The sequence below is a fragment of the Lepidochelys kempii genome, chromosome 3 (assembly GCF_965140265.1).
Source record: "Lepidochelys kempii isolate rLepKem1 chromosome 3, rLepKem1.hap2, whole genome shotgun sequence".
Lineage (NCBI taxonomy): Eukaryota > Metazoa > Chordata > Testudines > Cheloniidae > Lepidochelys > Lepidochelys kempii.
In genome coordinates, this window is record NC_133258.1 from 196,678,087 (window position 1) to 196,693,140 (window position 15,054).

General features: G+C 43.5%; 1 protein-coding gene across 3 annotated transcripts in view; it reads left to right on the forward strand.

Annotated features, from left to right (window-relative positions):
- Positions 1-15,054, forward strand: part of KIF16B (kinesin family member 16B) — a 243,691-nt gene that overhangs the window by 23,102 nt on the left and 205,535 nt on the right. For all 3 annotated transcript variants that reach the window (XM_073339553.1, XM_073339554.1, XM_073339552.1), the window contains exon 2: positions 14,695-14,764. In XM_073339553.1, coding sequence (XP_073195654.1) covers positions 14,695-14,764 — 70 coding nt within the window. The remainder of the gene's footprint in view (positions 1-14,694; positions 14,765-15,054) is intronic.

Below are 15,054 nucleotides of genomic sequence, written 5' to 3' on the forward strand. Positions count from 1 at the left end.
CAGAAGTGAGAAATAACAGACCTCAACCCTATTGTCCCTCTGCAAATTTGTGTACAGAGTCAATCTCTTATCTCTTTCTAAACATGCACAGTTTCAAAAAGTTCAATGAATAGAAGATTGTTGGGGGCAGAATAGATCTGGACAAGGAGAAGAAGTCTATTGTGCCTGCTTTGAGCAGGGGATTGGACTAGATGATCTCCTGAGGTCCCTTCCAACTCTGACAGTCTATGAGTCTGTGTGAGAAGCGAGGGACATATGCTTGTTTTGTTAAAATATTATGTTTGCTGTTGAAAAGAAAAATTCAGAATACTTAACATTGTTGTTTTAGTGAAATAAAACAATTTAAATGTCTGGTGATGTTCTCCTCCTAATACAGCATGGCAAGAAAATCCTCCAAATATTAATGATTAGCCTGTTTAATTCGAGATAATTCAGCTCCCACTGACTTCATAAATATCTGCTTCAATTACCTTTGGTAAATGAAATAACCAAACACTCATTCCTTTTTCTGATATAGCTGTAAAATTAATCTGAAAAGTTTTTCAAAATAAATCACTGTTTAAAAGTGTATAGTGTGTACCTTCTAAAAATGAAACTGACATCTATCTCTGAGTTGTGAAGAATATGTATTAAGGTTATAACAACCAACAAGAATGCACTCTTACCTAGAAAACCATGATTAAATAGTCTTCCTGACTAGTGGTTTAAATCGTATCCACCCTTTTTAGGATTCTCTAATTAGAGGTTTCAGAGGAACAGCCGTGTTAGTCTGTATTCGCAAAAAGAAAAGGAGTACTTGTGGCACCTTAGAGACTAACCAATTTATTTGAGCATGAGCTTTCGTGAGCTACAGCTCACTTCATTACCTGTAATGTGATAGCAGATGATAAAATACAGAAGGTTAAAACAATACAATCAGCATTCCTTTTGATCTGTTCTAACAAGTGAATTGACTTGAACACACTGTGACCTTTTAGCATTTCTTTGATATTCACATACAAGTGAATTTCCCTATTGCTCTAGCCTGAGCTGGCAACCTGCTGGACAGCACCAAAAGGGCACCAAGTGGTACCTCAGTCTGTGAAAACTTAGGGTATATCAACACGGCAGAGAAAAACCCACATGTCTAGTTGCTGTGTAGAGATACCCTTCAGGTCTCCCCTTCTCCTTACAGGCAGCTACCAGCCATGTCCTGAGTCTCATTTACCTCTGGAAGCTGATCATTGTAGCCTTTATCCATAGGGGATGCAAGTTGCAACAAAGTAAACATCCTTATATATCGCCTAATGTGAAAATTCTTATTCCTTTCTGCCTAAACTGTGCTTTCACAATGCAGTGTTGCAGCGAAGGTGAAAACCCTCTGCGCACTCTCCTAATTTGTCCCAACAGGGAAAAAATTGCTTTCTGATTCCTCAAACAGAAAAGGAGTACTTGTGGCACCTTAGAGACTAACCAATTTATTTGAGCATGAGCTTTCGTGAGCTACAGCTCACTTCATCGGATGCATACCGTGGAAACTGCAGCAGACATTATATACACACAGAGATCATGAAACAATACCTCCTCCCACCCCACTGTCCTGCTGGTAATAGCTTATCTAAAGTGATCATCAAGTTGGGCCATTTCCAGCACAAATCCAGGTTTTCTCACCCTCCACCCCCTCCCACACAAACTCACTCTCCTGCTGGTAATAGCCCATCCAAAGTGACAACTCTCTTCACAATGTGCATGATAATCAAGGTGGGCCATTTCCTGAACAAATCCAGGTTCTCTCACCCCCCTCCAAAAACCACACACACAAACTCACTCTCCTGCTGGTAATAGCTCATCCAAAGTGACCACTCTCCCTACAATGTGCATGATAATCAAGGTGGGCCATTTCCAGCACAAATCCAGGTTTATAATTATAAATTATAATATAATATATAACTATAACATTCATAAACCAGTCGGAGAACACTTCAATCTCTCTGGTCACTCAATCGCAGAGATGAAGGTCGCTATCTTAAAACAAAAAAACTTCAAATCCAGACTCCAGTGAGAAACTGCTGAATTGGAATTCATTTGCAAATTGGATACTATTAATTTAGGTTTAAATAGAGACTGGGAGTGGCTAAGTCATTATGCAAGGTAGCCTATTTCCCCTTGTTTTTTCCTACGCCCCCCGCCCCCCCCCCCCCGATGTTCTGGTTAAACTTGGATTTAAACTTGGTCAGTTTGGATGAGCTATTGCCAGCAGGAGAGTGAGTTTGTGTGTGTGTGTCCCCGGGAAAAAGGGTGTGTGTGAGAGAGCCTGGATTTGTGCTGGACATGGCCCACCTTGATTACCATGCACATTGTGAAGAGAGTTGTCACTTTGGATGGGCTATTACCAGCAGGAGAGTGAGTTTGTGTGTGTATGGGGGTGGGAGGGGTGAGAAAACCTGGATTTGTGCTGGAAATGGCCCAACTTGGTGATCACTTTAGATAAGCTATTACCAGCAGGACAGTGGGGTGGGAGGAGGTATTGTTTCATGATCTCTGTGTGTATATAATGTCTGCTGCAGTTTCCACGGTATGCATCCGATGAAGTAAGCTGTAGCTCACGAAAGCTCATGCTCAAATAAATTGGTTAGTCTCTAAGGTGCCATAAGTACTCCTTTTCTTTTTGCGAATACAGACTAACACGGCTGTTATTCTGATTCCTCAAACAGGTGATCAGTCAGAGGCAAGCAACCTGGGACCACAGCTCAATATACCTAAATCATGGTATGGAACAGATTTCAGAGTAGCAGCCGTGTTAGTCTGTATTCGCAAAAAGAAAAGGAGTACTTGTGGCACCTTAGAGACTAACCAATTTATTTGAGCATGAGCTTTCGTGAGCTACAGCTCACTTCATCAGATGAGGGCTGCTGGACACCTGGGAAGGCTTTAAATTGACTGAGAGTTAATTGTCTTCCTCTTCCCAGCTGGCCAATGGCAGTGATGAAGACCCTTCCCTTTCTTAAAGCACAATTCCACATGCACTTTGAAGCACGAGGAGGGGCTAAGCTGCAGCATGTTCAAGCACTTCCACTCTGCCTCTCTCCAGGAGTTGGCCATCTCCCCTTTGGTCCAACCCAAGTTGTCGTCTTCCCTATCCTCTCATGTTAAGAGAGGAGTGACATTAGGAGGCTTTAGAGCAGCCTATACTGTATTTTTTGGCCTGAGAGGACCCAGCTGCTATTTTTTTTCTCTCTTACTCTCACGCAGAGAGAGAGAGACTGCAGATGTGTGACACACCTGCAGCAGAATCTTCCTGAACTACCTATGACAGTGGCTCTCAACCTTTCTAGACTACTGTACCCCTTTCAGGAGTCAGATTTGTCTTGTGTACCCCCAAGTTTCACTTCACTTAAAAACTACTGACTTATTTTTGTGTCCAATTTTGTTGTATCTCTGGTTGAGAACCTCTGGCCTAAACATCAGGGCCGTGAGAAAACTGGAGTGGAGAAAAAAGTTGTGGATACTCTTTTTTTAAAAAAATTTTCTCTTCAAACTGTGCATTCTAGGCTTTCATCTCTAGCAGGCTAAAATTGCACATTTTAAAAGAGGATTAGAAAATATTACATATAGAATACAGAAGTCAGTGTTGTTAGGAGACTTTAACTTTTTACTTACTCTTACTATGTAGCTTTCAAGTTGGATTGACATAACTTAAATTTTATTTCAATTTTTGGAAAGTCTGTGGTGATAGGAATTTGGATTAATTAGAAGACCTCTTTTGCAAACAATAAATCTCCTTAAAGATAAATTACGGGCAAAGTCCTTCAACATGAGAGCCTTAGATTTCCATGTTGTTGTTTTTTTTTTATAGACAGTCTTCCAGATTTGTTTGTCTCTTCAAATAATGCAATTTTAATTTAGAACACAGTGTCTTTTTGGCCTTAAATTCAAGTTTCTGAAAATTATTGATTTAATATAAATGTGGCTAGCAAATAGTAGGCTGCAAAATTGCATGGCATTGCTTATTACTTGCTATGGTTTATGCTTTATGATTCAATAATTGTCACACCAAACAGTATAGTACAATAATTTTGTACTTGTGCTTAGTCATTGTTAAGATTCCTTTATGTAGTGGATAAAAAAGGAAAAAAGTTCATTGTTCAGAGTTTTAAAAAAATATTCGGTTAAGCTGTTGTTCAGATAGATATCATTCCCGTTACAGAAGTTATCCAAAGAATATAGAATGCTCTCAATCTAAGTAATTCAATAAGATATTGGGGCACAACTTTCTGTTAATGCATTTCTGAAGTGAGTTTCCAAGGTACAAAGTGAAGCTGAGCTCTTTCTATGACCCACTTTTTTTGAGGGGGGGTAGTTAAAAATACCTTGAATTGTCTTGGGTATTAAATGAACCTCTTGCTTTCAAACTGTAACCTCTCAGTAACACATCTGGACTGTGAACAAACAAAATAAAAAAGTCCAGGGCACTGTGCTTAAAGTATAAATATTGAAGGAAGAAGAAACACCCACTTTAACAAAAAGGGAAACTATTTTGTTAGAGTCACTTAACAAGTGCTCAAATCATCCTTGTGAATAGTTAATAGTACAAAATCCGACATCTGCTCTTCAATCAAAACCGGTACCGCTTGGTGTTGGATTACTTGTCTGCAGTTTAGAATATATTCTTGGGACTTTATCACAGAACCTTTTCCCTTTCCTTTTAGCATGCTTTCAAGGAAAATTAGTAGCACCTTTTATGAGAGTGAGGCTCCCTGGGCAAGTTGAGTAGTCTCTGTGCTGCCATTCTGTAACTGACTTGGAAGTGCTATGAAATAGATCGCCTTTAAAACCACTGTGTTTGAAAAGGGCTTTGATTGTTTCCTGTGTGTATTTTCCCCCCTTTTTGTTTTTTATTGATACCAGAACATGTCTTGTTCCTGGTACTGTTTCTCTTCCTAAAATTTTCCTGTGACATCACAATTGATTACTATATAAGTAATTCAGTGATAAACATAAAACCACGCCTTCCTTGTGGGAATAAGCATCAAGAACAGATGAATACCTCATGAGTAATCAAATAATAAAGAACAAAGACAGTTGAATTATTTCTAGGTGTTTACCAATTTTCAGCAGTATCTTAAAGGTGAACTGTGAAGCAAAGGCAAAAATTGTGACCTTTTTCTGCTCTATGTATAAAAATTATGTCCCAAGATTCCCCTTCATTTGTTTATATGTTTGTTGTGCAAGGTCTTTCCAGTTCTTGGTTCCCTTTCCTTTCTATTAAATGAGAAATTTCACAAAGGCTTGTGAAGGACTGGAATAGTGCCATCACAAGAGGATGTAATGAGTTGTACTCTGTCCCTTGAAATTTGGGGGGATAGTGTTTAATGGTTTGGCTTGGATTACATGCCCACGCAGTGGAAAAAATTCCTCTTTTATGTGGGCTGGCCAGATCTAAAGTCCAATTGTATCGGACTAAGAAGGACTACTTGCCTGCTTTCTCCCTCTGTGGAGCAGTTGAGCAAAGAACTAGAATCTTGATGGGGAATGGGTAGTAATGCACCGAATAGAGAAAGCAAGAGTGGAAACATGACTCAGAAATGTGTCTCTAAGGGTATGTCTACACTACGGAATAAGGTCGAATTTATAGAAGTGGGTTTTTTAGAAATCGGTTTTATATATTCGAGTGTGTGTGTCCCCACAGAAAATGCTCTAAGTGCATTAAGTGCATTAACTTGGCGGAGCGCTTCCACAGTACCGAGGCTAGAGTCGACTTCCGGAGCGTTGCACTGTGGGTAGCTATCCCACAGTTCCCGCAGTCTCCGCTGCCCATTGGAATTCTGGGTTGAGATCCCAATGCCTGATGGGGCTAAAACATTGTCGCGGCTGGTTCTGGGTACATATCGTCAGGCCCCCATTCCCTCCCTCCCTCCGTGAAAGCAAGGGCAGACAATCATTTCGCGCCTTTTTTCCTGAGTTACCTGTGCAGACGCCATACCACTGCAAGCATGGAGCCCGCTCAGGTAACCGTCACCCTATGTCTCCTGGGTGCTGGCAGACGCGGTACGGCATTGCTACACAGTAGCAGCAACCCCTTGCCTTGTGGCAGCAGACGGTACAGTACGACTGGTAGCCGTCATCGTCATGTCCGAGGTGCTCCTGGTCGCCTCTGTGAGGTCGATCAGGAGCGCCTGGGCAGACATGGGCGCAGGGACTAAATTTGGAGTGACTTGACCAGGTCATTCTCTTTAGTCCTGCAGTCAGTCCTATTGAACCGTCTTATGGTGAGCGGGCAGGCGATACGGACTGCTAGCAGTCGTACTGTACCATCTTCTGCCGAGCAGCCATGAGATGTGGATGGCATGCAGTCCTTCTGCACCGTCTGCTGCCAGCCAAAGATGTAAAAGATAGATGGAGTGGGTCAAAACAAGAAATAGACCAGATTTGTTTTGTACTCATTTGCCTCCTCCCCTGTCTAGGGGACTCATTCCTCTAGGTCACACTGCAGTCACTCACAGAGAAGGTGCAGCGAGGTAAATCTAGCCATGTATCAATCAGAGGCCAGGCTAACCTCCTTGTTCCAATAAGAACGATAACTTAGGTGCACCATTTCTTATTGGAACCCTCCGTGAAGTCCTGCCTGAAATACTCCTTGATGTAAAGACACCCACTTTGTTGATTTTAGCTCCCTGAAGCCAACCCTGAAAGCCGTGTCGTCAGTCGCCCCTCCCTCTGTCAGAGCAACGGCAGACAATCGTTCCGCGCCTTTTTTCTGTGCGGACGCCATACCAAGACAAGCATGGAGGCCGCTCAGCTCACTTTGGCAATTAGGAGCACATTAAACACCACACGCATTATCCAGCAGTATATGCAGCACCAGAACCTGGCAAAGCGATACCGGGCGAGGAGGCGACATCAGCGCGGTCACGTGAGTGATCAGGACATGGACACAGATTTCTCTGAAAGCATGGGCCCTGCCAATGCATGCATCATGGTGCTAATGGGGCAGGTTCATGCTGTGGAACGCCGATTCTGGGCTCGGGAAACAAGCACAGACTGGTGGGACCGCATAGTGTTGCAGGTCTGGGACGATTCCCAGTGGCTGCGAAACTTTCGCATGCGTAAGGGCACTTTCATGGAACTTTGTGACTTGCTTTCCCCTGCCCTGAGGCGCATGAATACCAAGATGAGAGCAGCCCTCACAGTTGAGAAGCGAGTGGCGATAGCCCTGTGGAAGCTTGCAACACCAGACAGCTACCGGTCAGTTGGGAATCAATTTGGAGTGGGCAAATCTACTGTGGGGGCTGCTGTGATGCAAGTAGCCCACGCAATCAAAGATCTGCTGATATCAAGGGTAGTGACCCTGGGAAATGTACAGGTCATAGTGGATGGCTTTGCTGTAATGGGATTCCCTAACTGTGGTGGGGTTATAGACGGAACCCATATCCCTAGCTTGGCACCAAAGCACCAAGCCGCCGAGTACATAAACCGCAAGGGGTACTTTTCGATAGTGCTGCAAGCTCTGGTGGATCACAAGGGACATTTCACCAACATCAACGTGGGATGGCCGGGAAAGGTGCATGACGCTCGCATCTTCAGGAACTCTGGTCTGTTTCAAAAGCTGCAGGAAGGGGCTTTCTTCCCAGACCAGAAAATAACTGTTGGGGATGTTGAAATGCCTATATGTATCCTTGGGGACCCAGCCTACCCCTTAATGCCATGGCTCATGAAGCCGTACACAGGCAGCCTGGACAGTAGTCAGGAGCTGTTCAACTACAGGCTGAGCAAGTGCAGAATGGTGGTAGAATGTGCATTTGGATGTTTAAAGGCGCGCTGGCGCAGTTTACTGACTCGCTTAGACCTCAGCGAAACCAATATTTCCACTGTTAATACTGCTTGCTGTGTGCTCCACAATATCTGTGAGAGTAAGGGGGAGACGTTTATGGCGGGGTGGGAGGTTGAGGCAAATCGCCTGGCTGCTGGTTACGTGCAGCCAGACACCAGGGCGGTTAGAAGAGCACAGGAGGGCGCGGTACGCATCAGAGAAGCTTTGAAAACCAGTTTCATGACTGGCCAGGCTATGGTGTGAAAGTTCTGTTTGTTTCTCCTTGATGAAACCCCCCCGCCCCTTGGTTCACTCTACTTCCCTGTAAGCTAACCACCCGCCCCTCCTCCCTTCAATCACCGCTTGCAGAGGCAATAAAGTCATTGTTGCTTCACATTCATGCATTCTTTATTCATTCATCACACAAATAGGGGGATGACTACCAAGGTAGCCCAGGAGGGGTGGTGGAGGAGGGAAGGAAAATGCCACACATCACTTTAAGCACAGCACTTTAAAAGTTTACAACTTTAAAATTTATTGAATGCCAGCCTTCTTTTTTTTTGGGCAATCCTCTGTGGTGGAGTGGCTGGTTGGCCGGAGGCCCCCCACCGCGTTCTTGGGCGTCTGGGTGTGGAGGCTATGGAACTTGGGGAGGAGGGCGGTTGGTTACAGAGGGGCAGCAGTGGCAGTCTGTGCTCCAGCTGCCTTTGTCTGCAGCTCAACCATACACTGGAGCATACTGGTTTGGTCCTGCAGCAGCCTCAGCATTGAATCCTGCCTCCTCTCATCACGCTGCCGCCACATTTGAGCTTCAGCCCTCTCTTCAGCCCGCCACTTACTCTCTTCAGCCCGCCACCTCTCCTCCCGGTCATTTTGTGCTTTCCTGCACTCTGACATTATTTGCCTCCACGCATTCATCTGTGCTCTGTCAGTGTGGGAGGACAGCATGAGCTCGGAGAACATTTCATCGTGAGTGCATTTTTTTTTTCTTTCTAATCTTCAGTAGCCTCTGGGAAGGAGAAGATCCTGTGATCATTGAAACACATGCAGCTGGTGGAGAAAAAAAAAGGGACAGCGGTATTTAAAAAGACACATTTTATAAAACAGTGGCTACACTCTTTCAGGGTAAACCTTGCTGTTAACATTACATACATAGCACATGTGCTTTCGTTACGAGGTCGCATTTTGCCTCCTCCCACCACGTCACTACCCCCTCAACCTTCCCCTCTCCCCGTGGCTAACAGCGGGGAACATTTCTGTTTAGCCACAGGCAAACGGCCCAGCAGGAATGGGCTCCTCTGAGTGTCCCCTGAAGAAAAGCACTCTATTTCAACCAGGTGACCATGAATGATATCTCACTCTCCTGAGGATAACACAGAGAGATAAAGAACGGATGTTGTTTGAATGCCAGCAAACATACACTGCAATGCTTTGTTCTACAATGATTCCCGAGTACATGTTACTGGCCTGGAGTGGTAAAGTGTCCTACCATGAAGGATGCAATAAGGCTGCCCTCCCCAGAAACCTTTTGCAAAGGCTTTAGGACTACATCTAGGAGAACCGCAAATGCCAGGGCAAAGTAATCCTTTCACATGCTTGCTTTTAAACCATGTATAGCCTTTTAAAAAGGTACACTCACCAGAGGTCCCTTCTCCGCCTGCTGGGTCCAGGAGGCAGCCTTGGGTGGGTTCGGGGGGTACTGGCTACAGGTCTAGGGTGAGAAACAGTTCCTGGCTGTCGGGAAAACCGGTTTCTCCGCTTGCTTGCTGTGAGCTATCTACAACCTCCTCCTCCTCCTCATCTTCTTCGTCCCCAAAACCTGCTTCCGTATTGCCTCCATCTCCATTGAAGGAGTCAAACAACACGGCTGGGGTAGTGGTGGCTGAACCCCCTAAAATGGCATGCAGCTCATCATAGAAGCGGCATGTTTGGGGCTCTGACCCAGAGCGGCTGTTGGCCTCTCTGGTTTTCTGGTAGGCTTGCCTCAGCTCCTTCAGTTTCACGCGGCACTGCTTCGGGTCCCTGTTATGGCCTCTGTCCTTCATGCCCTGGGAGATTTTCACAAAGATTTTGGCATTTTGAAAACTGGAACGGAGTTCTGATAGCACGGATTCCTCTCCCCAAACAGCGATCAGATCCCGTACCTCCCGTTCGGTCCATGCTGGAGCTCTTTTGCAATTCTGGGACTCCATCATGGTCACCTGTGCTGATGAGCTCTGCATGGTCACCTGCAGCTTGCCACGCTGGCCAAACAGGAAATGAGATTCAAAAGTTCGCGTTTCTTTTCCTGTCTACCTGGCCAGTGCATCTGAGTTGAGAGTGCTGTCCAGAGCGGTCATAATGGAGCACTCTGGGATAGCTCCCGGAGGCCAATACCATCGAATTCTGTCCACAGTACCCCAAATTCGAGCCGGCAACGTCGATTTAAGCGCTAATCCACTTGTCAGGGGTGGAGTAAGGAAATCGATTTTAAGAGCCCTTTAAGTCGAAATAAAGGGCTTCATTGTGTGGACGGGTGCAGGTTTACATCGATTTAACGCTGCTAAATTCGACCTAATGTCCTAGTGTAGACCAGGGCTCAGTCACAGTTTCTCAATTCTACTCCTGCATCAGTACAGTTTATGTACCAGCCCACCTCATGGCTCTGCCTAATGTTGGATCCTAGCCCTATAGAAGTGAAGAAGAATTATAAAATCTGTGAGCAGATAATCCGCTTGTCAGGCATACAGACTAATGTTAGTGTACCTTAATTTCTGATGTTGGTACTCTTGATCCTGAAACAAGGGGCTGATATCTATAATAATTCTCCAGAAACTTTCCCCCTACGGTCTGGGTGAATATCTGAATTTAGTAGTACTAGAGGGTTAATACTAAATACTTAGTTGAGCTATTTCCTGACATCTATGTCAGGCAATTTACCTGCCTTGATCACTTTATAACATTGGTTCTGAGCCAAGCGGTCATAGGTTGTAAGCTTAATTATAGAGCTTGGCATGGTGTATGAAGTGGCAGTGGTGAAAGGCTGAAAATTGGAGTGGAGCATTAGCTTGAGAACAGATCTGATTTCAGAGGAAACAAGTTCTTTCAATGCCATAAATTATCATGCTATTAAATGTGAGCTCGTTTTGGTAGCCTTTCCCTTTATTTTACTTTGTATAATCAAGGGAACGGAAATAGAGGCTTGTATCTTATTTGTGGTGGTGATGTGTTTTTGGGCAGTGTTTGATGCTCGTGTCTAAATTGTGAACTACTGCTCAGGTTGCATGTAAGTACTGACCGGCGCCCCCCCCCCGCACTTAGTAAGGCAACTCCCATCTTTTCATATGCTGTGTATTTATACCTCCCTACTGTATGGTCCACTCCGTGCATCTAATGAGGTGGGTTATAGCCCACGAAAGCTTATACCCAAATAAATTTGTTAGTCTCTAAGGTGCCACAAGGACTCCTCGTTTTCACCCAACATTAGTGCAACAAGGGCCCAGTTCCTGCTCATCCTGTTCGCAATAATAGTGTCACTGACGTCACTAAGGTGAACAGAGTTATTATTCCCAAGGTGTTATGAATAAATGCCTGTTATGAATAAATTGCATAATACATTGCATAAATTGAATAATAAATATTCTGTTTTAATATGAAAATTTGCTTTGAAGTATTTTGCAATCCATTCACACTTAGAACTCTGCAAGACATTCCTTTCCACTGGAAAGACACGTGGACCAGAATTACTTAGTTTTTCACTTGATTTTGTTTTAATCTTCATTATTTTTTGGGAGGGAGGAGAAAAAAGGAGAAAGGGGAAAGAGAGTCAACAGTAGCTTCACTAAATTTAGTTAGCTCCGTGCACCCAAAAAACCCCCAAACCTATTGTGGTAATGAAAAACATCCAGATGGAATATTTACAATGTTGCCAAAAAGAGTTTTAAATATAAAAATGTTCTACCTATTGTTTTCACAAGAAATCTTCAGTCACTTATTTTTGTGGTAACAGTGACAACATTTAAGGTTTCAGCACTTTTCTTTTACCCTATCAATTCAGTGTTTTAACCGCTTTTACTTTGCTGTGTGTCAGTCAGATATGATTATTTATTTGCTAGGTGACTTGTCGATCTGATATTTGTAGCAGCTGATGTGACTTTTGACTAATATTGTGAATATAATTTTATCTGGTTTACAGCATTACTTGCTCTTTTAGTTTAGCTTTTAGATTTCACACATTTTTATAATGCACGGGATGTTACGTGTAACAATATTTTTAATGGATAACCTTATCAAAACAAATGTAATTACAAATATACATGTGAACGACTCATGTTTTATAGTTCGGTATAATGAAATCAAATCTCTGCAACAGGTTGGCACATGCTGTTCCCAGGAGCTGAGTTGGCTCTTTCCTGATATTTCAAACATGCAGGAATGCTGATTATAATATAATTGCTAACACTTGAGAATGTTTTCCAAGATCAGTTATCCAAATAATTCTCCAAGTCGCCAGCCACTAGAGGGGTATGTGTGAGGGAAACTGGTCTACTGAGATTGTAGCTTCAAGTGTTCATGGGAGGGCATATGTCAGGGCTGTAATTATATTATCCCCTGCCCTGTCCTGGCTTTTCCAGGGTTGGATCTCCTTCATGTCTTCCCTACTCTCTGCTGCAGAATTGGACAGATTTTTGTGGAGCAGCTGCGGGGGGTGGGAAGTTAGACTATAGGAGGAGAGAAGCATGCCCCCTGTGGCTACAACCAAAGTCTCTAGAGCTGTCAACCCCAAGTATTTAAAACACTTAGTCCCCTCCCCCTGCCCAAATCATTAGCATTACAAAGTACATTTTGGGTTCTTGATGTTTGCCATGAAGCAGTGGTGGGCAACCTGTGGCCCATCAGGGTAATCCGCTGGCAGGCCACAAGATAGTTTGGAACTGTGAACTGCAGCCCCTGGGAGGTGTGGGTGGCTGTGCCTGTGGATGGTCAATGTAAACAAACTGTCTCGTGGCCTGCCAGTGGATTACCCTGACGGGCTGCGTGTGGCCCATGGGCCACATGTTGCCCACTGCTGCCGTGAAGTCTAGTTTGTTGTTTAAATGAAAGCTGAGATTCTCAGATAACCACCTGATTCTAGCAGCTGGGGGAGGGATAGCTCAGTGGTTTGAGCGTTGGCCTGCTAAACCCAGGATTGTGAGTTCAATCCTTGAGGGGGCCATTTAGGGATCTTGTTATACTAATAAAATAAAAAGCAGCAGGATCTTATTAAAGAGGAAAAGGCAAAATGCCACATTTATTGTTAATACAGAAAGAATAATACTAAGCAGTTAGTTATAGCTATAATATTCCATTTAATTTCATATTTATTCACACATTCATTCATACACGCACATACACACAGGTGCTGCAAGGTTGTTATCATAGTTACCAGCCTTAGAGTTGCTCATGCCAGGCCACTGGCCAGGTGGCCTGGACATGAGGAGGGAGCAGGGCCTTGTCAGATGCTCATCTGATGCTTCTGGAAGTTGGTTTGCAGAATCAGACCCCAAAGTTCTCACCTTTCTAGAGTCCATTTTTATAGGAATTTCTTCCTATGCCAGTCTATGGGAATTGCTTCATCATGCTGTTGCTGAATCAAACATCAGATGGCACATTCCTGACGGCTCTGGGTGCTGCCAGATGTTATCTTGTTCTTTGGTTCTCCATTCTTGAGGCTGTTGGGTGGATTCCAGTCTGCCCTCCGGGGGTCCTCTGGTTATTTCCACTTGACGCCTTCTTCAGCCGATGGACACTGGATTCTTAGGCTGGCACCTCCCTAATCATTCAGTTATTATCCACACCAAGCATCCATCCACATACATCCTCTATCTCTATTTTAATCACAATTGTTAACAAAGCGAGATGAATACAACAAAAGGGTGGGGAGTCTCTGGGTGCTGTTTCTGTTGTTACAGAGTATTGCTTTGAGTCTCTCCCTGTGTGAGGAGTAGTTGTTACAAAGAATTGCTTTGAGAACAGATGCTGTCTTAGAATGTACTAACACAGTTAGCAGCTTACAAGTTTCACACATAGAGGGAGAGAAACAGTACCAAAAAACAAGAGACCTCTTAATTAGTAATACCCTGGAATTTAAACTATGGGGACTCAAACTCATTTGTGATTTTAATACAGAACTTCTTTAATATGATCCAACAATCTGGGGCAAAAATTGGGGATTGGTCCTGCTTTGAGCAGGGGATTGGACTAGATGACCTCCTGAGGTCCCTTCCCACCCTGATATTCTATGATTCCATAATCATGAAAAACACCAAATACCGTAAAAAGAGCAGGAGTACTTGTGGCACCTTAGAGACTAACAAATTTGTTTGAGTATAAGCTTTTGTGAGCTACAGCTCACTTCATCATCATCATCACCAAATATTGTGAGACTTTTTAAGTAAAATTGCGAGAGTTGTCAACACGGAGTCTCTAAGGAAGAATTGCAGTTAAAACAGTACTCAGTCCATTACCTAGGCCATGTGGCCAAGTTGGGTCCTGGTTCAGGCCAAAACAGAACTGTTGCCAACTCAGTGGAAAGAGTTACGGTTTCCTTCATAATGCTTTATTTCAGAATTCATTAGAGCTAGCTGGAGAATGCTCCCAACAACTTCACCAGGCTTTGGCTCAGATCTGCCAGGAAGAGAAAACTATTTATTAATTTATGTGTCTAATCAAACTTCTGGCATAGAATTTTTCCTAGAAGGGACTTGGAAACAAGCCCAGGCAATACAAATATATCAGAAATGTAAAGCAATTTGCCTCAATGCAAAAAGAAATTGACTAATATTCATATACAGTGCTAAGTAGTTAATAAAAACAGCTAATCTTTGATTGCTATGTGCAATATAAAGTTTTCTTCAACATACTGAAATCATGCTTTTTATTTACAGGGAAAAGGACCTGGATGCTAAATTTATTATTTCAATGGAAAAAAATAAAACAACGATCACAAATATAAAGGTGAGTGTTCTAATTTGAGAAGGAAAAATTATAACCAAGTTAGCCATCAAAATAAGGTTCTGATAAATAGACAATTGCTGGTGTCCATTTGATATTAGGGAGAGGCCTTTGGTCTCTGGGTTATCTACATCTTTGAAGTGCTGTCTGGGGACCAAGATAGGGAACAGGTTTCAGAGTAGCAGCCGTGTTAGTCTGTATCCGCAAAAAGAAAAGGAGTACTTGTGGCACCTTAGAGACTAACCAATTTATTTGAGCATAAGCTTTCATGAGCTACCGCTCACTTCACCGAT